The following is a 21,034-nucleotide window of genomic DNA, read 5'->3' as shown; positions in this document are numbered from 1 at the left end:
ACTTCAGAATATGCAAGTCAAAGTCATTTATAAGCCAAAGTATCATGGTATCTGAATTTTGACATGTTTTTTGGTTGTGTTCAATCCATGCCCACAACCAAAAATTCGGTCTAAGAAGCCAGAGCTTGAAAATAACAGCAATCAAACTGCCAGACCCATCTCACAGTAATCATAGCAATTGGACTCATCTTTTAGGGATGTCTGGTGCAAAATCTGCTTTTTTATACATTCAAATGTGAACTCAAGGACGGCCCGATTATAGCAGAATAGCCTAAAGCCGTGCTTACTGCAGGAAAATAACACAGTGGTGGTAAGCTATGGGAATGGAGTGGGGCAGGGTAAGGCTGAGGGAGTCTGTGGTTCAGTCTGAACATAAAAGAGGGCATGTCCGCTGGACCCACATACCCACAGTTTTCTTTCTTTATGAAGAAAAGCCCCAAGGCAACGTTGAGGGAATAGCAAGACTCACCCCCTCCCGTCCCTTTGCTCTCGCTGTCTCTCTGTCCATCAGCTGTGTTATCCTCTCACAGTGCCTGCTTTCACTTTTTGCAGCCTGTCACCACCTAGTAAAAGAGATCTTTATCATTCCAGAGAGGCTTGCAGTCCGCCACCACCGGCTCTCAGGTACACTTTACCCTATTGGGTTTAAGTCACCTGAGGAAAATATACAAAGGGCAGCCCAAGGTTGCACTAATGCCTTACATGTCTTCTTATCCCCAAATCTGCAGATGATGGTGTCGAGGGGAAGAGGGAGGCAGGCGGCCAGGCTCAGGACTCCAAGGAATACTGTGCCTCAGATAAGGACATAGTGGAGGTGGTGAGGACAGAATATGTATACACACGGCCTCCACCCTGGTCCGATGTGCTGCCCACCATCCATATCATCACCCCTACATATAGTCGTCCGGTCCAGAAGGCGGAGCTCACGCGGCTGGCAAACACCTTCCTCCATGTTCCTAACCTGCACTGGATCCTGGTGGAGGACTCCCAAAGGAGAACACCTCTTGTGACAAGACTCCTCAGAGAAACTGGGCTTAACTATACTCACCTCAATGTAGAGACACCCAGGAACTATAAGCTAAGGGGTGACACTCGAGACCCCAGAATCCCCAGGGGCACCATGCAGAGGAATCTGGCCCTGCGGTGGCTGAGGGAAACCTTCAACGCCAACAGCAGCCAAGCAGGGATCGTCTACTTTGCTGACGATGACAACACATACAGCCTGGAGCTGTTTGAGGAGGTCAGAGCTGGTTTTCAATACTCATGCTTCTTTTTACTACTGTTCATTTTGCACATTTTGTTTTATGAACTCTCGTAGTTTGGATTGAAAATGTTTGGAAAGATGAGACACAATGAGAGTATAATTTGATCTTCACTCATTTCATAAATGTTCTTGATTGCAGCACAGAAGTGAGTGGATGTTTGCTAATTGAACCAAGTAATTCCAACTTTGAGCTAACATCTCACAAATGTTCAAGTTTAAGCATAAACCTTTTCATCTAAGCCATTGGTTCCCAAAGTGGGGGTCAGGAACGCCTGGGATGTTGCGAAACACTAATAGAGGGGGTCATGAAATGCCTTCCAAAAACAAAAAACTATTTGAATTTACATGTTTTATCCATAATTATAAAAATAGAAATTCCTGTATGTTCAATTTTCTAATCCACTGCTTTACCGGGATCGGTTTTAACACCCAAACTTGACCCTGGATTTTGGTACTCATACAGGAATTTTCATTTAACCTGTCAACTTCAGTTCCAGAAAAACAGACCATGTCCAGAGCACACAGCGGGTAAATCAGATGGCCTGAGAGGTGTTTTGTCAGCAAAGCAAAGAGGCAAGCCAGTTTACTGTGTTCCGAAAGCTTGAAGTTCAGCAGCCATTGGGCTGTGGCGAGAGGTTGGGATTGATCAGGAAAGCCAAAAAATGGTAAACCCTCAGCAATATATTATGTGCACTCATTCTGTCCACGGATCCAGGAAGAAAAACTGCACTTTTAAAGTAGGTTACTGAAAACGTTGACTCTGGCAAAATATTATATTTGGATTTTTAGTGCATAGCATGATGAATGTTTGATTTTAAGAAAGCTACACTTCCAATAATTTTCTATTCTTTGCAAGCAAATTCCTTTTAGAGTAGAATCAGATTGAATTTATGTCTTCAAGCACAAAAGTCAATTTGATTTCTAAAAACTGATGCTTTCATGTGGATCCAAACAACCTCAGTTAAAGTATGATATTTAGAGAAGCATTCAGTATTCAACACGGCACTTTCTTAGCCTTGTAGTGCAGACATTAGTTGAATGTAGTGTAAGCGGTTCTTGAACAATAATAAATCAGATACTTGAAGCATTTTTTAAACTCCTACCAACCAGAGCTCCAGGGATTTGGAGCTTGTAGTGAGAAGTTTGGGCTTGTAATCAGTACATCTTAGGCCATCCATCTTGACATCAGTTGAATTACCTGAGCGGACACGGTCTGGGTCCTCTGAGTATTAGCCTCCAGTCTTGTTAGTACTGCAGACGGGGTCTGTAGTAAATGGAGCGCCGGGTATTGACGGGGCCTGTCATTACCTTTCTCTGGGAATCAGCCGAAGTGCTCTGTCTCCCTCAGAGGCCCTCCATCACCTCCAACAGGCCTATTTATGGGCCAAAGAAACAGCCCTGAGAGAAGAGGAGAGGATTGAAAGAGAGGGGGAGACAGAAATGGATGGGGGAAGGCAGTCAGGAAAAAAATGAAGAAGAAAGAGGAAGTGACAGCACATAGATAGAAAGTAAGAGCTGACTGCAATAGTGCACAATGTCAACTACTTCCTCAGCTGAGAGAAGTTTAAGTGAGCAGTCAGGGGAGAAAATGTTTAAATATATGATAAACTTACAAAGATTCAATGCAGTCATTACATGTTCTTTTTGTTATCCTAAAGAAGAATTATTCTTTAATATTGAGCAATATCAAAACGTGAATGATCTTAAAGTTGCTGTGAGGAACTTTGGGTTTGTGTTGATTATACTGTCCCCTGTGGACAAATCCATGCATCTTTGTTGATGTTGTCCTGTACACGTGTAGGCATGTTTTTCTACAAAAATTACATCCCTTTTTATTATAACAGTCAAATGTTTTCATATTGAGAAGCTTTGCTGCATATATTTTAAACAAGGGTTGTTCTGGCAGCTTGCAGTTAATCACTTGTCCGACACCTATCACATGCTAGCAGTTTCTAGCATTAAAAATGTAGTTATATAAGCTATCATTGTTGTCATTGATGGTCTGGTTCAGTAGGCTATATAGGGACATCAGTATTGATTAGTCTGTTTCATAACAAGCTAAAAACTCCTGACAGGAGCTTCAAAAAGAAACAATTAACTGGCTAGGACCAGTTACATGCTGATAAACTACTGAGTTTAAGGGAATAGCAAATCCCAAGCTAATGTTACCCGTGCTTCTTTTAGGTCAGACTGCAGACCTTTTTTATTTTCAAATATCGTTCAGAATGTAAGATAGATAAACAAGAATATTAACAATGAGTACAACAATCATGATAAAAAACTATCCGAAGGACATAACTTCATAGTCATAGATGGATAGTAAGTGTGCACACAGGAAGGGTTTGAACATGTTGAGACTGCACCAAATGAATTCATCATTAAATCAAATAGTTAACATATTAGCATATGACCTAAGATGTACAGAGCAGCAGGTATTCAGTTTAGCCTTCACAGACTGACACATAGAATATGCACTTCAGATTACATGTAATAATAGTCCACAGAGGCAACACAACATCTGACTAGAATGCTTGTTATTGAACTACCTTCACATCTCCTACCAGATCATTCAGCGCTGTAAATTGCTGATAATGAAGCGTATTCATACCCACAGTGCAGAGTCTGGAGTTTCTAGCTCATACTGGTTTTAGCTTCTTTGGCGATGGTGTATTGAAATTCAAACCCCTCATGAAAAATTCATTTTTATGGAATAAGTAGATCACCCTGTAAAGAACTGCATGAATTATGAGGCTTTATCTGAAAACTTTATGGTTTCCTCCAAAACCACAAAGTTATTTACTGGTTAGCATGTGCTATTTTTAACACACACTGCCCTCAATTTCAGCCTTTAAGAATAAATATGAGCAAGAGAAAGAAGGGGAACACATTATTGCACTGCCTGTTTTGTGCTGGGTGGTACTGATAAAGTCAAGGATGAAAACATGTTAATAATATGAGCTTCAGATTTGACTTTTTAGCTTTTATATGATACTTATACTTTAGTTATTTTTGAAACACAGTCATCAGTATCAGGGGTGACTCTAGCTGAAATACCCAGAAGAGGCAGCAGGTGGAACACCGTTTTTCACATCTTCATTATAGATGGGGAAGTGATGAGCCGCTTGACATCGCCTGCAGGGAGCCTTATTTATGCTTCAATTGATTTTTGTTTGCACACTACGAGGGCAGCAGGCAGGTGAGGTCTGGACAAAACAGGTTGGAGGCTGGAATCAGCTGCAGCCTGGCTACAAATAATTTCAAAAGAGAAGCTTTAGGGTGCTCAGAGAGGAACTCATAGTATCAAAAAGCCTCTTCATGAACAACAACAACAAGGTGTTGATACAGGAAGTAATGTGAGAAAAACAGCACATCACTGCAAAGTACATAAAAGGGAGATAAAAGAAGTGTAGATGGAGAATAAAGCATGGGATCCTGCATTTAGAATTAAAGCAGCACAGTCTCATGGACACATGCATAGAAGCACTCAAACCTCTCTCCCACCATTAACACCCAGAGCTCATTAAGACAGAACATCCTGCCAAATCTTATCTGGGCGCCCAGCACAGTCTCTGTCCCTAAAGCTCAAATCCAGTGATTCCCATAAGCCCCCAGCCAGCCTCATGCTGTTTACACCCTGCTACTCTCTGATCCCCTGAACTGACCACACAGCAGCCCATCAGATCACACACCAATCTAGCTCCACAGATCGTATATGCAAAGGGTTATTTGCATGCATTTCCCACAAACAGACTGTTCTTCTTTGTGCAAATACACAAGCAAACCAGCATGTATACAGATGTAGACATTTTCTATATGCATGCAAACACTAATATATCTTCATACAGACACTGTATATGCACTTGCCCCTTTGTTTTAAATAGCCCTTCCCCCAGAGGAAGCAGTATCAGTATTTATGCTGCATTGAGTTTGATTAAATGACTTCACTGTTTCTATACCTTCCTCTACCCTCATTTTACCCTATTTTCTCACTGCAGCACCTCATGCTCAAACTGCAAAGACTCACCGACAGGGAGACAAAGAAAAAGGCGGAAAGATTGTTTGATCCTGAAGATTAAAGGACAAAAAAAGGAAAAGGAGGATGGCAGTGCTCTTCTGTAGAGAATCTCCTCAGCAAACTATAGCGAGCCACTGTCTCTAATGACCTAGCTCCTTCAAAGCCTCTCGGAGCTGTCAGCGTTTACTCCTCTTAAAGATGGTTGCGTCTAATTAGCTTGTTGTGTGGCAGTTGTGGTACAGTGTGTGTCATTTTACAGCGTGTCAGCTGCTCACAACACAATAGCTGGGTCAATATTCTCCATCTCTCAGAGTAAACAATAGCAGCAGCTCGTAAAACCCTCCGTCCATGCTCTGCTGTCAAGGCAGCAAGCTGATGCTGGAGTGGTGTGTCTCACTGTTATGTACACTTACTCAGTTGACATACTCTTCTTTTTCCCTCCTCCACACCCCTCCTCCACCTCCCCCCTCTGCTAGATGAGATCGACTCGGAAAGTTTCAGTATGGCCTGTGGCCTTTGTGGGCGGCTTGCGGTACGAGTCCCCCAAGGTCAACGCAGCTGGGAAGGTCTACGGCTGGAAGACAGTGTTCGACCCGCATCGGCCCTTTGCCATTGACATGGCTGGCTTTGCCATCAACTTAAGGCTCATCCTTTTCAAGCCGCAAGCGTATTTTAAGCTTCGTGGGGTGAAAGGAGGCTACCAGGAGAGCAGTTTGCTCCGGGAGCTTGTCACACTCAACGACCTGGAGCCTAAAGCAGCCAATTGCACTAAGGTAATTTTTTTCTTTAAACATTTTCACATTTTAAGTGGCTTGACTTGAACAGTTAGGGGTTAGGGGTTTGTGTGAATGGTGAAATACAGACTATGGTGGAAGAAATATTCATATCTCATTCTGAAAGTACCAATATATTAATGAAAGTAACAAAATTAAGTCCTAAATTATTATTCTTATTGAGTATAAGTACTTAAGTATCACAGCAAATGTTATCTCAAGACGCTTTTACAAACAGAGCTGGTCTAGACCATACTCTATGTTAAATTATTAACAAAGACCCAACATCAAGACAGGGCAAGACTCAGTCTAATCTGATCTTAATCCACCATTAGCAGATCACTGTGCAGCATTTAGCAAGTTACAGCAGCAAGGACAAACTTCCTTTTAACAGGCAGAAACCTCGAGCAGAACCAGACTCATGTTACACACCCATCTGCCTCGACTGAGTGGGGGATATTTGGGGGCACTGACCCGTTGTTTCACATTTTCACTTTTGTAAAACATTAGATAGAGCAAGGACTGTAGCTTCTTTACATTTTTTTGCTTCATAAGAAAACCAAATGAGGTTATACGGAGAACCCTTATTAAAATTTAACTTGCAAAATTATAATTTTTTTTATTTATTTATTTATTATTTTAAAAGGACCATGCATATTAATTAACATTTCTGAAAATATGCCAGAGTTAGCCAAAAGGCCAATTTTACATCCGTAGTCCCTTGCCAGATGTTAAAAAGGCTCCCTAAAAAAATCATGATTAAACAAAGATAAAATTGAGTAAAATAAAATCAAAGTAAGAAGGTAGAGGAGAAACCAAAACACAAACTTATATCATAATGAATAAAAATGTATTTACTTTTAATCAACTGAACTTTCAATCAGGACAAAAATGTATCATAGATGATTAGGCTTTGAGCCAAACTTACTTTTTTAAGCTTCCTCACTCTTACAGGGTTGCTGTTTTTTCAATCTCCCTACAGTGTCTTTTAAACCTTGCCCTTTTTTGGGAAAAAACAAGCATGAAAAACTAGATTTTCTAATGGTCAGAATGTAAATGAGTGTAAACCAGTTCCTAAAAGTTAGAGATCATTGATTTTATCTCACACTGCCCACATACACTCTTCTACACACGTGCATTGGAGTAAGAGCCAGTGGGCAGCAGCAGCAGCAGCAGCAGCAGCAGCAGCAGCAGCAGCAGCAGCAGCAGCAGCAGCAGCAGCAGCAGCAATGTTCCTCTCCATGCCCGTCCTGCTTACAGCTCTTGGTCCAGGTCACATCACTAAGCCTCTCTATGCAAAGAGAAGTCAGCCAGAGGGCTTTCGCTCGCCAGTATCCACACTGCAATCACCTTCACACACACGCAAACGTAGAGATGGAGACAGACACGGAGAAGGGGAAAAGAAGGGAAAGAGAGATACTTTCAGCCGTCTTTTTCTGCTCCCTCCCGGCCATTCACAGGGGTAAATGAAAGGAGGGGATTCAGGGAGCGGGCTGAGAGAGCGGAATTGGAGTTGGGGGGGACGGGGACGTCACACTGATTACAGATGAGTGCAAGGATGGACAGAAAGGCGGAGGGAAGGAGGAAGAAAAAATGGAAAGACGTGCGTGGGCATCGCTCTTCCTTATAATCTACCACTTCAGATGCGAGCGTGACTATTAACCTCCCCCCTACACCTGAGCAAAGAGGGAGTAGGCTCTTGGAACATCTCAAACACGCCCCATGCATAATTCATGGACGCCACCACAGTGAGATGAAAGGAAGGAGAGTTCCAACACAGAGAGGAGCGGGGAAAATGAGCTTGACAGTTTCTTCTTTCCCCGCCCCGGTTCTCCTTGCCATCCTTTTCCTGGGTGTTTGTCTGGTCTCGTAGGCAAAATGAACCCAGACTGAAGGCTTGGTGACAAAACAGCACACCTATAAAAACAGAGGAAAGAACAGAAGTGCTACTGTAAAGGAGCAAAGGAGGAAAAAAGAACATACTGCAAGTCTAAGCATTTGCAGTCACCTATTATATTTAGAAAATAACACACGCATGTTGTACACCTTCACTCCCCTCTAAGGCAGGGTTCACGCTCAAGTAGCTCTTTCCACATCGACAGGTCCTGCTGGAGCTATAACTGGAATTGACAGTTTTGAAGAACATGAGGCAGAGCGGGAGCTGAAAGGGGGAAAGTGCATTGAACAAGTGCATTAAGGGAACAGCATGTTACTAATGCAGCTGTCATTTATGTTCCATTTTCTCACCAGATACTTGTTTGGCACACGAGAACAGAGAAGCCAGTCCTCGTAAATGAGGGGAAGAAAGGATTCACAGACCCCAATGTGGAGATTTGACCTTCTCCCCTCAGACCACGGTAAACAATATTTTACTCCTTCAAATATGTTCAGTCACGGACAACATTAATCTTCCTTTCCTGTGGACAGATTTCCTTCACAAGAGAAAATGTAAATGTCATGACTTTTATCACATGGTCTAATCAAATTAGACTACAAAATGAGCAGGTGTTCTTAATACTTCCCACTGCATTGAACATTCATTTTGTTAATGTGGGTTCTGTTAGGGCACAATCACTGCAGCTGTTGTACTTTATTAAATGTCACTAATGAAATAAACAGGTTCAATTAACGTGAATTAAAGCTTAACGCTCTTTCTCAGCATATCTTAATCCTTTCCAATGCAGGTGATTTGCCTTGGACCTGCAGAGGAGGAAAACAGCCGAGCCTCTTGATAAGTGCAACCAGCACTCAGTCTTAATCATCAGAAAAAAGGAAATGGGGGGGCCTTTGAAAGAGGATTTAATCCTCTTGGCTGACATTTAAAAATATGGACTCCTACAGTTTAAATGTATCATACTAAAGCACAGATTAGTGACAAGCGGCAGTCACCGGGTCTGAGACTGAAGTGCAGAGGAAACGAAGCGTCACAGGGCCGCTGTGGACAGTCATGACCTGCACGTTCACAGCCTGCCGAGGACAACCTAACAAAAGAGACAGCAGCACAATATGACAAGCATACAGCCAGCAGATTCAACCAAACAAGCAGGTTAAAGAAGATCCTTCACCTCAAATAACTACGGGAAAAAAATGAATATTGTCTGGATCTGCACATGGGACAAGAAGTTCCTCTTGACTTTAAGCCTGGAAAAAAACACAACTCCAAGGACAAATGTGTCTCATCTGGACTTTTGCAAACACAAACATTGCAAGGGAAGGAATGTTCTTTTGATAACTATAAAATGTTTGCTTTAATTTAATTTAATCGGTTTGAGTATTTTACAAGCACTTGACTTGCTAGTTCAATTCTCTTGACTCTTACCTACATTTACTCTTGGGTTATCATCGTTCATTTTATAGTGTCATTATAACTCATGCATTTAATTCATCCCAACACTTGAGGAGAGACTGCTGTTTTAATTGTACCCATGGTGGTGCTTGGGAAACATCTAATCGCAAGATTGCTTTAAGCACTTAAAAAAATATACACAAAATTATCTTCCTTTGTGTAAATAGTAACTTATGAGAACAATCAGAGGATCGATGGCATATAGTGACAAAAACACTGTAATTACTGTATTTATAAGGAAAAGTAAACACAAGTCTCTTCTCTTCCCCCTGGTTATTTCTTCACATCGAGAAATGACAAGGCACAGGTTCATTCTCGTTCAAACACATTGAGGGAGTGATAGCACATCAACTATTTCATTTGGTAACAGAGGCTCCCCTTTGTGACGCATTCAGAACTTCAAACCAGCTCCATGCTAGAATCACAAATGCTGACTTTTCAGTAAAGTTAAATCTCTGACATTGCAGTAAATTAGAGTCATTTTAGTGAGTTAAAATTATTCATCGTCTATGCACTCTCATGTTTTCAAGCAAAACCTGTCAAAAAGGGCCAGCTGTGTGCAAGTACAAAAAGTAGCTCTCCAGAAATAACTGCACACTGTGAAGGACACAGAATCCCCCTAAACATGAATTGAGATGCTCAGGCTTTATCTGCTAACTTGTAACACAACTTACCTTTAAAGAGTTGGTGTCAGTGTACAATCCAGAATTTGCATAACTGATGCATGGCCCGGAATATTTTTTCTATTTAAAAAGAAATCAGATAATATACGCTACTCTGAATTAACAGTGGGCTCAAGTAAAGCACAAAAAAGTAACTCTTATTTTCGACTATGACTTGGTAACAACATCGACTCGCTATCTCCAGTTCTGTGGACTGAGAAGTAAGTATCTTGTGGTTTCATTTTGTATTAGTATCCATTTGTTGTACATTCACTGGATCGCAGAAGGGAGTCGCGGCACTCGTAGGGATAGACATCAGAAGGATGACGCTGTATGCTGAACACTGTAACCAAGTTATTCTACACCTCATATAAAAGAACCTTCCTCAACTCTATAAATCATCCCTCTAGTGCATTACACAGTGGTAGCTCTTATCTAGCATTGCCCTGCAGAAGTAGCTGGAGATAATTCAAACACAGCCTCTGTACTGTTGCCAGATTATCTCTGCACAGCCCCCTTTCAACACACACAACCCAAAATACACTGCAGTACGAAAACTTATGAAGACATCACAGGCTCTCGGGCTCATCAGCAGGAGAAAGTGTGTTATTATTACATGTTTCACTTGATAGGATACACACTCAGACAACAGCTGTGTGGTATCTCATAAAACTGTCTCTTTTCAGCAGCTGCATGATGTTACACTGCACAGGGTTCGGCCATGGGGATCACAAACTATCTTCGGATTTGTTTCATTCCTCAACTTGCCTCCAATTATTTATTTAAAAAATGACTAATATATTTATTTATGTATTTATTACAAATGTGGATGTGCAACTGAATCAGTATTTGCCCTTTTAATCAGATTTTTTTTAACTGCTCTCTAAAAAGGCGTGCACACAACAAGTATTCTGTACACATGGATTAAAGTTTATTCAACAGGTGCGCGCACACACACGCACACACACACACACACACACACACACACACACACACACACACACACACACACACACACACACACACACACACACACACACACACACACACACCGGGAGACTATCTTCTTTGTAGCTTTGCTGTTGATCTAGATTCTACTTTAGTGGTGAATTTATCTGGAATGTTTGCAGCATGGGAACAAGTTGAGAGAGATTGAGTGCAAAATTTCAAAGTGAATTAAAGACATAATTTGAGCATTTGAAAAGCAACGTAACTTGTTATCTGCGCTAACAAGTACAAGAGAACCATCCATTATTTATAATTCTTCCATTAAATCTAAATTACTCGTCCTCTCAATGATGCCTTTCTCAAAGTGGCTTCACATCATTTGGCATTCAGATGAATGAGTGGTTTAACTAGTTCAATCAGATTCTCCGGTGTGTCCTAAAGCTGCAGAACAGTTTTACTCCTTAGAACTGATGTTACATTTTTGTCTGAAATCTATCTGGATTTTCTTTCTGCCGCAGAACAGAGGATGTATAAAAGCAATATTCAACATAGACCAAGATTTAGCATACTGGAGCTGACCACCCTATACATCACAGTTAGCAGTACAGGCTGTCAGTATTTAACGTTGGTTAAAGAGCATTTCTCTCTGAGGGCTTCTCTAAGGCACAAAACACTTCACACACAGGTCCTACCTTTTCCTCATTTCCACTGTCATCTTCCAGCCTCATGTGATTCACATTTTATGCATGTGACTCTAACGGTTGTTTATTTGCCACAGCGATTTTGTCTCAGAGAAAGATGATAGCTGAATCAAGAAAATAAATAACTGAGAAGAACCTCACTTGTGCCCGGGTAGTGTTTGTACACAGAATCTTTTAACGGTGTGTGTCTGAGCTCTGACATATGAAGGCATGAAGAAGCACATTTCATGACTAAAAATGAATATATGCACATGAATGATACTTAATACAGCAGTTGTTCAAAGTACAGCATTCCCCACAGTATGAAGTTTGGACTCTGGGTTGTAACTAACATGGCTAATGTCATTACATTTGATTTTCAGGTGTGAAATGTCATTAACATATTTCCAGTTTATCTCCTTGGATTTGTTACCTTGGTTTACATCCAGCATGTGAAGTGTGAGGTCAGATCAAGCAGCAACCTCTGGCCGCGAGACTTGAAGCCAATGCAGTAGTGTTAAAAACTGCAGTTCACCGATTGTCCGCTTGAGGCTGGCTCCGGAAATACCGGAAACCACATACACACAAATTCAGGAAAGACAATCTTTACAGCAGAAATAAACACGTTTACAGCCTGGTACAAAAAAACGTAAATGTATTAAGAATACAAGTTTTCCATTACGAGAGGCGCAGCTGACTTGATTGACAGGAGGGAACACTGTAGCTGTTGGCTAAGAGGCTCAAAGCCGGCCTCTTTACGTCACACTCACTCGACAGAAGGTAGGTTGAGTTCAACATTTCCAATATGGCCGCCACTGCCGAAGATAAACTGTTCAGAAACAGATGGGTGACGTCACAGATACTATGTCCATTATTTATACAGTCAATGGGTCAGGTCAATCAACTTTCTTTTATTCCTTCTTTGAAAATTAAAACAGAACAACCTTATGTTCATTTAGCCAACGTTTGTTCCATTAGCCGCATTACAAAATGTACTCCTTTCGATGTAAGGCTTACTATGAGTGATGAAAATAAATCTCCACAAAGCAAACAAATTTGACCGTTTATGAACAGCTGTTGTAACATTTTCCAGGATTTCCAGCACCACAGGAAGCCTGGCCTAACTTTTTGTACATTTTATCATATTTAGCTTGTATGCTGCAATTCTGTTAAAAGAAAAAATAAACTCTGCTCAGTAGTCTGATGTGTTAGCACAGCTTCATAGCATTGCTCTTAAAAGATTATAACTGTGATAGCAAGCTGACTCCTTAGCACAACACACATGGATGAGTGTTCAAAAGAAAAAATCCCCAATCACAGTGTGGGATTTGACCTCTCTACACGGGCTAACAGAATATCTTAGGAAGGAAAATATGGAGTAAAAACCATATCATATTAAACAGGCTCTGATTTTGCAGGGTAAATAAAACAAGCATCCTTGGCATTGGATATTGACACAGAGGTGAAACTGGATTTCATTTACAGTGTTTCTACCGTGTTTATTTTTATAAATCAACCCTGTAAAGAGACTTTAAAGCACTTCATTAGATCATTATCTGTCACAGTCTCTTGGTCCCCACTTATGCAGCATATGAGTTAATGACACAGTTACTAAACTGAATGAAAGGGAATCAACAGAATGCCATAAATATAGTCTGATTGGACTCAAAATGTCACACTCGCTGACTCGTGTCACTTCTGAAGGCTGATGATCACAGTCGCTGCCCGAGAGGACGAAGCTCACTGCCATAGTCTGAGTTGTGCCCTCTCTCATCATCCTCCTCTCCTTGTCCATCCTCTCCCCTCCCCATCCTCTTGCCCTCACTGGACATCAACAGGCATGCCATAGTCAGGGCTGCTGGCAAACAGAATTTTACCATCTGTTTCCTGCTCTTCAAACACAATGACCTGTAACACAGCAAAAAATACGCAGTTAAGCAAAGGTCATGAAAGGGCAGAGAAAGTGGGTGGCTGAGCACAAACATCAATGTATGCACCCTCACAGAAAGAGAAAGTTGGAAAAGGCATGTTGGAGATGTACACAGATTCAGTGGGTGGACCTAAGACCTTTATCAGAACATGCTCCAGAGTTCAACATCATCAAAGCCATGGGGTGATGTATATCAGGAGCAGTGTACTGTATCTGTTGACTTGTGATACGCTTCGATTTTTCGTGCTACAGAAACTACATAGCAAACAACAAAAGTTACAAACGCAACAATTCAGTCCTTAAAACTTTTGGTAATCATTTTTAGAAGTTTTTCTTTTTTTTCAAAATACAAAAACAAGGTAATAGAACATATTATCAGAGTATATGAAACCTTTGAATATTAAAGCACTGATTATTATGGATTGTTTTACACAAAATATTTTATAACATTAACTTAATCTGACTGTAATGACCACAGGTGTAAGGTTATCCTTTTAGGGTCACATGTGCACAAATTGGGAAATAAATTGGCAGAAAATACCCATAGTTAAAAAATAAACAAATGCAGAACTGATTACTTTTCTACTGAGTCTTATGAGAACTGGTCATTATAGTCATTAATCAAACAAGAAATGCCAAACATTTGCTGGATAAAGCTTCCCCTGGTTGAGGATTTGAGCATCTGCCCAGTATCATCCTTAATAAAAACAATTTCAGATATCTTGTTTTGCCTTAAATATCCACCTCTGGCCCGAGGCAACAGGTGTCACCGTGGTCATTTTTCATTATTTCCTCATATTTCATTTAAAAAACAAGTACATGACTATCAAAACATTTTATTGAGAACACTACGTGTTTTTTTTCTCACTCTCAATTCAAAATCAAGAGTAAATTATTTAACATGCACTTTTTCTGACTGTGTGGTAGCACTGCTCATCAAACGGTTCTTGCACGGATAGTGACCTACCTGTCGGCTATATATCACAACCATGTGTTGAAAGGTTTTTGAAAATCCAGTAAAACAAGCTTGGTGAATGATAATGTGCTGAAATGTGCCATAAATACTGATTAAACCATCTCCTACACACAAACAGAGAACACATGAGTGCTGTACCTGGTTATTTCCCCTGTGCAGCCATGGACCTGGGACATAGAGAGTTTGCTGAGGACCTATGGACCAGTACCGCCCTAGATTCTTCCCATTGATGAACACTACCCCTTTTCCCCAGCCCTGTGAACACAAGCAGTGATTGTTCACCATGGCAACAGGAATGGTCATCCAATGTAATGCTGAAGGGTAAAAAAATAAACATGTTTATGACTTCCAGCTACATATGGTAAGCCAAGTTAATTAAGGCTTGCATCTCATCCTCAACACATCCTGAGCTGTTGCTTATTGGAACCTACGTACAGAGAAAATTAGAGCATATGGAAATGAACATGAGAGTCTAACAGTTTAAATGGATGGGAATGATTGGTCAGGGACATCAGGCTACAAAAAACAGATGTCTCTATATCCTACGATCTAAAGATATCCAGCGCTTAATACAGCTTCTCAAGAGCTAGTTTTTATGGCGTTTAGACAAAACAGTCTATTGTAATATTTTTAAACTTCTAATTGGGTTAAGGGATATATACATATAAGATGTTTTAACAATTACACTAGATCTGATGTCAATTCTGTTCTCATGACTCAGGAGGAATCCCATGTCTAATGTGTTTGCAATAGGATAGAAAATAAAACATTATCATCTACTTTTTTCATGTTAAACGGAGTAATCTGTCTTTGACTTGTGCAAATTTAGGCCACTGAAAACACTAGGTAACACATTCCACAAGGTGACATAGTTTAAACCAATTAACACATTTTAAAAAGCATAACATATTCTTTATAAAAAGACACAATGTAGCATAATGAAAGGAGGGCACCAGGTCATTACAGTATAAATATAAAATGCTATGTGCAGTGTGAGGTGGCAGGCTGACTAAAATAATTACTTATTGAGATATTTGGTGGCAATTGGGTTAAAAAAGTATTTAGAGATATTTTTATTTGAGTACTCTGTACCTTTGTCCTGAAGGTGAAAGCTGAAAGTGGACTGTCTTATGGATTGCTGCGGTCTGTGGCTTTGGTCGAAAATGTCTAACTTAGGTGTTGGACTGCATTTCCATGAAGATGGGACAGCTGACTCTGTTTGCAGCCTGTATTTGTACTCTCTAGTTTTACTACTTTGAAAAGCTTTGCCTTGCTTTTACACTTTTACACTGCTTTTTAGGTGCTTATACAATGTTAAAGGTCACAATATTATATTTATTTATGGCCTCAAAGCTGCGTAACTTGGGCAGCAGGAAGAGCCCTTACTGTATGTATTTGCGAAATGATTTCAGCATAATCTGGAAAGGGAAATCAAACAGCTTCCTGAACAAGAACTTTGTATAAGTATCCTTCCATGCCAAAGTGACCTTAAGAGTACACTAGATTTTCAAAGTTTGCAAGTGTTCAATAAAGTATAGACAGCTTGTTACCTACATAACAAAGTACTGCTTTTATCTAGGATTACAGATCTGTAACTACACTTGATACTTTACAGACTTCCTCACTGTCCTACTTACAGGGAGTTTGATGAAGGTGTCTTTAGGAAAAGTGTTCACATAGAGTTTGGCCTGGAAAAACCCCGGGAAGGAGGGTCGCTGACGCATTGACATCCAGTGACCTGAATTCTCGAGCCTGAAAGAAGGAGAACAAATTGCATATTTTTATTTCTCTCAAATCTTTTACACTTATTGGTTTCATTTTTAATCAATTATTTTGATCAACCAGTCTTCACTTTAATGCAATTTGTGTTTGCATGCTTATAGTAAATGTCAAGTGAAAATCTGTGCATGGATGCCAAGGGAAATATTCACAGTCTTTGTTTTAGCCATATAGTGGGTTATGTTTTGCCTCTAAGTAAATTTAAAAGGTTGCCAAGATATAAAACCAAAATCCTTCCTTGTTTGTGCATTATCAGCGTTCATTCCTGCAGGGCGTCAAGACTTGACATTTTCAGGATGGTGCTGAGGTAAAGACACTGCAATCTAAAGAAGGTAGGGAGAGCCCAAACAGTGACACATCCCACTTAGCAGGAATAAAAACCTCTGACTAGTCTCTTATTAGTGACCCTGAAGTTGTTCATCGGTTCAAGATCAAGCAAAGAACACTTGTAGAAATCCTTAATGACATCATAAAATGTGAACTTGAGAGAAAGATCTTTGATTTCAGTGACACAGACGATGCATGTTATGATTAACACACTTTTGTGGTTATAAGGATTGATGCATCATAAATATGTAGCCATGATTGACAAAATACATTTTTAAACTGCAACAGCATCCAACAACTCATACTCTTACACATTTGACAGGTGACACATACTGACACAGAGTAGCCTGCTGCCTGTTTGTTAGCCAGCGATGCATTGGGGTGTACTGGCTGTGAATGCAGACTTGGTTGATTCAGTACTTTGTGTATGGTTTTAATAATGCAGATTGTGTTTTTCTGAAAATCTTGTGGTGTCACCTTTTGTTTTGAAAAAGTCTGCATCTTCCCTGACTTCTGCCTTGTTATCGAACTACTCTACTGTTTATAATTTAATGTTTAACATGAGCTGCTGAACTGGAAGGCTTTTCTCTATTTGTGAATTTTGCCGTCATGTTCCCATTGTAATTGTGCTAAGCAGGGAGATAATCATCTAGATTAAATCAGGAGCAGGCAGGTGTAATGACAGAGAAACACAAACATGGAGGGGAAAGTGATAATAATTGAAAAACACTAACCTGTTTACAAAGCCTGGCTTCATACTCAGACTATGGATAATGAAGTCTCGGAGGACCTGCTTGTTAAACTCGATGTCTCCAACAAGTCCTGAAAGGAGACTCAAAACTGCTTCAAGTATTTTGGGATCTTAACATACAGTGAATTACTGACTTTCAAGATGTATAATGAAGAAGGTTATTAGGAATGACTTGTGCAAAGTAAACATCTACAAAGCCAACAGTTTAAGAATCATTTTGTACCTTTGCGCTGCTCATCCAAGGTTTTCCCATAATTCACTCTTCCACAGTTCTCCACCAGTAGACCGAGTGTCCTTCGTCCCTTTGGTGGAAAAAGAAGTAAAACAAGGAGGGGAATTCTCAACGGAACAAATTAACAGCAAAGAAATAAGGTAGGAAAGCTTTGAGCTGGTCTGGTTCTAGTAGCTGATGGTTGCACTCCACTATACCCTTGACTTTCAGGATTCAAATTTGTTAAGATAAATAGTCATTTGAAGGTCTGCTGTTGGCTCAATGCTAGAAGCATGCTGCCAAAAACATCTATCAGCATCCCCTGAAGCTTTCACACACCGAGTGATGTTAAATATTAATACCTTCATCCTTTTGAAAGATGCTAACAGCAGACTGGTTCTAAACTCCTTACAGAGGGGCACGCACGCACGCACGCACGCACGCACGCACGCACGCACGCACGCACGCACGCACGCACGCACACACGCACACACGCACACACACAGAATACCTTCCCCTCAGGAAGTGAAAGCTCTTGCGTCTTATAATCCAGAACACCGATGAAATGTTTGTCCACGAAAACCTAAGAAGATGAAATAGGAATTCATTGAAATGCAGATGTTTGAAAATAAAAAGCACGAATCATAGGTGTAACTGTCTTCACTTTGCATTCTATCAATCAAAAAAGATTTTCGGATCAACTGGTGTAAATTGCAGCTACCAGTAACTGTTAAAGAACAGTAATTGCTCATTGTACTGCACCTGTACACTCCTCAGTGTGATTTTTAAGATGCAAATTACAGCTCTATGCATGTTCTCACAAAGAAGAGAATAAATGAGGGACTGTGTTTGCTTTATTTCAGTGTCAGCCGGCAGTCTGTACCAGTGCTCTGTCTTTGATGTTGTTCTTCGAGTTGAGGGTTCCCGCACTCGTGATGGTGGTCTCATACAGAGTGTAGCCATAGGACTGGCCATTGTTATTGTTGACAGGAAGATTCTCCATGTTCACAGGCCGCTCAGACTTAAAAGGCTGAAAGATATGCAAATGAAGAGCTTTAAGCAGAACACATACAGTGTAATATAACACAGGTGTTTAAAAGCTGCAGGGATGCATATTGAAATGTGTATTTTAACTGTTACGTTGCTTGTTTTTGGTGTAAACACCAAGAGTTTCAATGCAGTTGGCATCTGCACAACCTCTCACTTACAAGATGATTTACTCAAAGTGATAATTTATCAAACCCAATGAAGCTTTCGTGTCTGGCATACACAACTATTCTTTTATTCAGCATCATTCTTGTGCATACCCTGGGGAGGTTGCATTATGCACTCTTCACAACACAATAAACACTTCCTGCTATGACATGATTAACCACCTACCTCCAAACACACAGATACAATATCAAACTCTCACATCCCACTCGGTCTCTCTGAAGCCACGGAGGAAAAAAGACTCTTTTTAAGCAAGGGCGTGTGGCTGGTCAGGGGCAAAGTAATTGTTGTCTCAGAGGGAAGCAAATTATTGTGACGGGAAGTGAATAATTAATGTTGTAAGCAACTGCCAGACGTGCTACATCTGGTGTGAATATAAATGGCCCTGAAGAGCATGGTGTAAATGGCTAAACTAAAGTGGTGGACATGAAAGGGAACAGACATTATGACACCCTCCAAACAGGTTTTTGGCTTTTTTCCCCCTTCTGTTTGGTGGGGCAGATTTTTTTTCTTGCTTTTTATGCTCCAAAGCCAAGCATTGTATATTTCTGATGGTATCAATGCAGGCCACAGGTGCAGCTAGGAGGGGGTGGGTCTCTCAGGAGCATCATAGCAGCAGTTGTTCATAAAGATAGTTAAATGTCATTGCCTAAAGTCCATTCTCATATTTTCTAAACAAGTTTACAAATTTAAGCTGGACCAGGATGATGGCTGAGAACTCAGATGTCATCTTTCAATGAACATTTTTAGCCTCCATACGGCTTTGTGTTTAACTGTTCTATTATTATTATAATGTCATAATGTAGAATATCTAAAGCTTGTAACACTGATCTAAGCAATCCTACATGAATGATGTCTCTTATTATCCTGCCTCTCTCTGTGTCTGAAGTTTACCTTGTCAGTGAAATGCAGGCTGTCCCACAGAGACACATGCTGCTGAATGACAACAGGATGGTACGCCCTCCTCTCGTGGAGAGGGGGCAATTCAGGTAGAGGCTGGGCTGAAGAAAAAAGAGGAAATTGAGTGTCAGTTGTGGTTCATTAGTCTGTACTTGAGTTTGTTTTCACTTTGTTTTACCCAGGAGATGCAAACAAGTACAAACAAACCTTCATGGAAATTTCAATCCAATTAAAACATACCTTTTACACTGTCTATATTTACATTCGAACAATAATGGCGACATTTTGTTTTTAGGCACATGTAATGTCAGTCTCGGATTTATTTTAGAGATGGAGAGATGCCTAATTTCTAAAGCAATGTCTTTGAGGAGGATTTTTTACCAACACATCACATCCAAGAGAGAGCAAGTGGGTACCACCATACATTTATTACTGACCCTTTTAAGTCTGAAAGCAAAACATCATTGTAGATCCCCCTAAAAAAGTAGAATCAATTGTTTTCATTTTTACCCCTTCACCTCTCGATCACTCAGGATGATTAGAAACACAAGAAGTTCACCCTAATACCCGCTTTCAGTCTCTGGGATCCGCTTTACTCTATAGAAAGATAACCAGTCATTGCCCTTGCCCTATAAACTGCTTTTAGAGGTGTTTAGCATTCAGAAACAGCACTCATGGCTCTCGGGAACACTTGACGATATTTTCTTCACACAAAGCAATAACAGCTGGATCACTAACATAAAGCTTAGATGGTAATGGCCATTGCCTTTCTTCATAGTAGGGTTTGGTGGTTTCTATTATGTGTCAAAGGTGAGGGGAGTGCGCATTTAAACAACATTTCTTTGAACTGTGTTAATCCGATTTAAAGGATAAACAACAAAGGAACATTAAACATAATTATTCATAATTATCATTCAGAAATTATACAGAGAGGAGGCGGTGGTGCTGTGATGTCTCACAGGTAAAACACAGTGGTGGAGTTCAAACTTGTGCATAATTAGCATTTGACTTTTTGCACTGAAATTTGCAAACTATGCAGATCTATGCAATACCAATAATTAGGAGCAGCTCTGAGCTGGCACACTGTAAGTGCACAAACTGTGCAGTACAGATGAATGTGTTGCTATTTTTGTGCCATGCACCCTATTTTGTGCAAATTCTGACAGCTCTAAAAAAAAACGACAGCATATGTGTCACAGGTCTACTTTGAGAGCCATGTTGTTGTCAAAGATCAGTGCTAGACTTTGACAGATCAGCCTC

At 40.4% G+C, this 21,034-nt stretch overlaps 2 protein-coding genes across 4 annotated transcripts in view; one reads left to right on the top strand and one right to left on the bottom strand.

Moving 5' to 3' along the window:
* Window positions 1–9,664, top strand: part of LOC117825914 (galactosylgalactosylxylosylprotein 3-beta-glucuronosyltransferase 1) — a 76,425-nt gene extending 66,761 nt beyond the window's left edge. The window contains exons 5-9 of one of the 3 annotated variants that reach the window (XM_034701899.1): window positions 553–624; window positions 729–1,240; window positions 5,756–6,052; window positions 8,303–8,409; window positions 8,737–9,664. In XM_034701899.1, coding sequence (XP_034557790.1) covers window positions 553–624; window positions 729–1,240; window positions 5,756–6,052; window positions 8,303–8,389 — 968 coding nt within the window. In that variant the 3' untranslated portion in view covers window positions 8,390–8,409; window positions 8,737–9,664. The remainder of the gene's footprint in view (window positions 1–552; window positions 625–728; window positions 1,241–5,755; window positions 6,053–8,302; window positions 8,410–8,736) is intronic. The other 2 variants (XM_034701900.1, XM_034701901.1) reach the window with 2 other exon arrangements.
* Window positions 9,665–12,579: 2,915 nt separating this feature from the next.
* LOC117825383 (beta-galactosidase-1-like protein 2) overlaps window positions 12,580–21,034 on the bottom strand; it is a 27,038-nt gene continuing 18,583 nt past the window's right edge. The window contains exons 12-19 of the mRNA XM_034701204.1: window positions 19,769–19,875; window positions 18,546–18,692; window positions 18,174–18,245; window positions 17,675–17,753; window positions 17,435–17,522; window positions 16,232–16,346; window positions 14,733–14,849; window positions 12,580–13,596 (exon numbers count right to left, since the gene is read on the bottom strand). Of these exons, the coding sequence (XP_034557095.1) occupies window positions 13,510–13,596; window positions 14,733–14,849; window positions 16,232–16,346; window positions 17,435–17,522; window positions 17,675–17,753; window positions 18,174–18,245; window positions 18,546–18,692; window positions 19,769–19,875 (812 nt within the window). The 3' untranslated portion in view covers window positions 12,580–13,509. The remainder of the gene's footprint in view (window positions 13,597–14,732; window positions 14,850–16,231; window positions 16,347–17,434; window positions 17,523–17,674; window positions 17,754–18,173; window positions 18,246–18,545; window positions 18,693–19,768; window positions 19,876–21,034) is intronic.

Source organism: Notolabrus celidotus, chromosome 14 (genome assembly GCF_009762535.1).
Source record: "Notolabrus celidotus isolate fNotCel1 chromosome 14, fNotCel1.pri, whole genome shotgun sequence".
Lineage (NCBI taxonomy): Eukaryota > Metazoa > Chordata > Actinopteri > Labriformes > Labridae > Notolabrus > Notolabrus celidotus.
The sequence above is the reverse complement of the archived record's forward strand: the minus strand, read 5'-3'. Positions and strand labels throughout refer to the sequence as shown.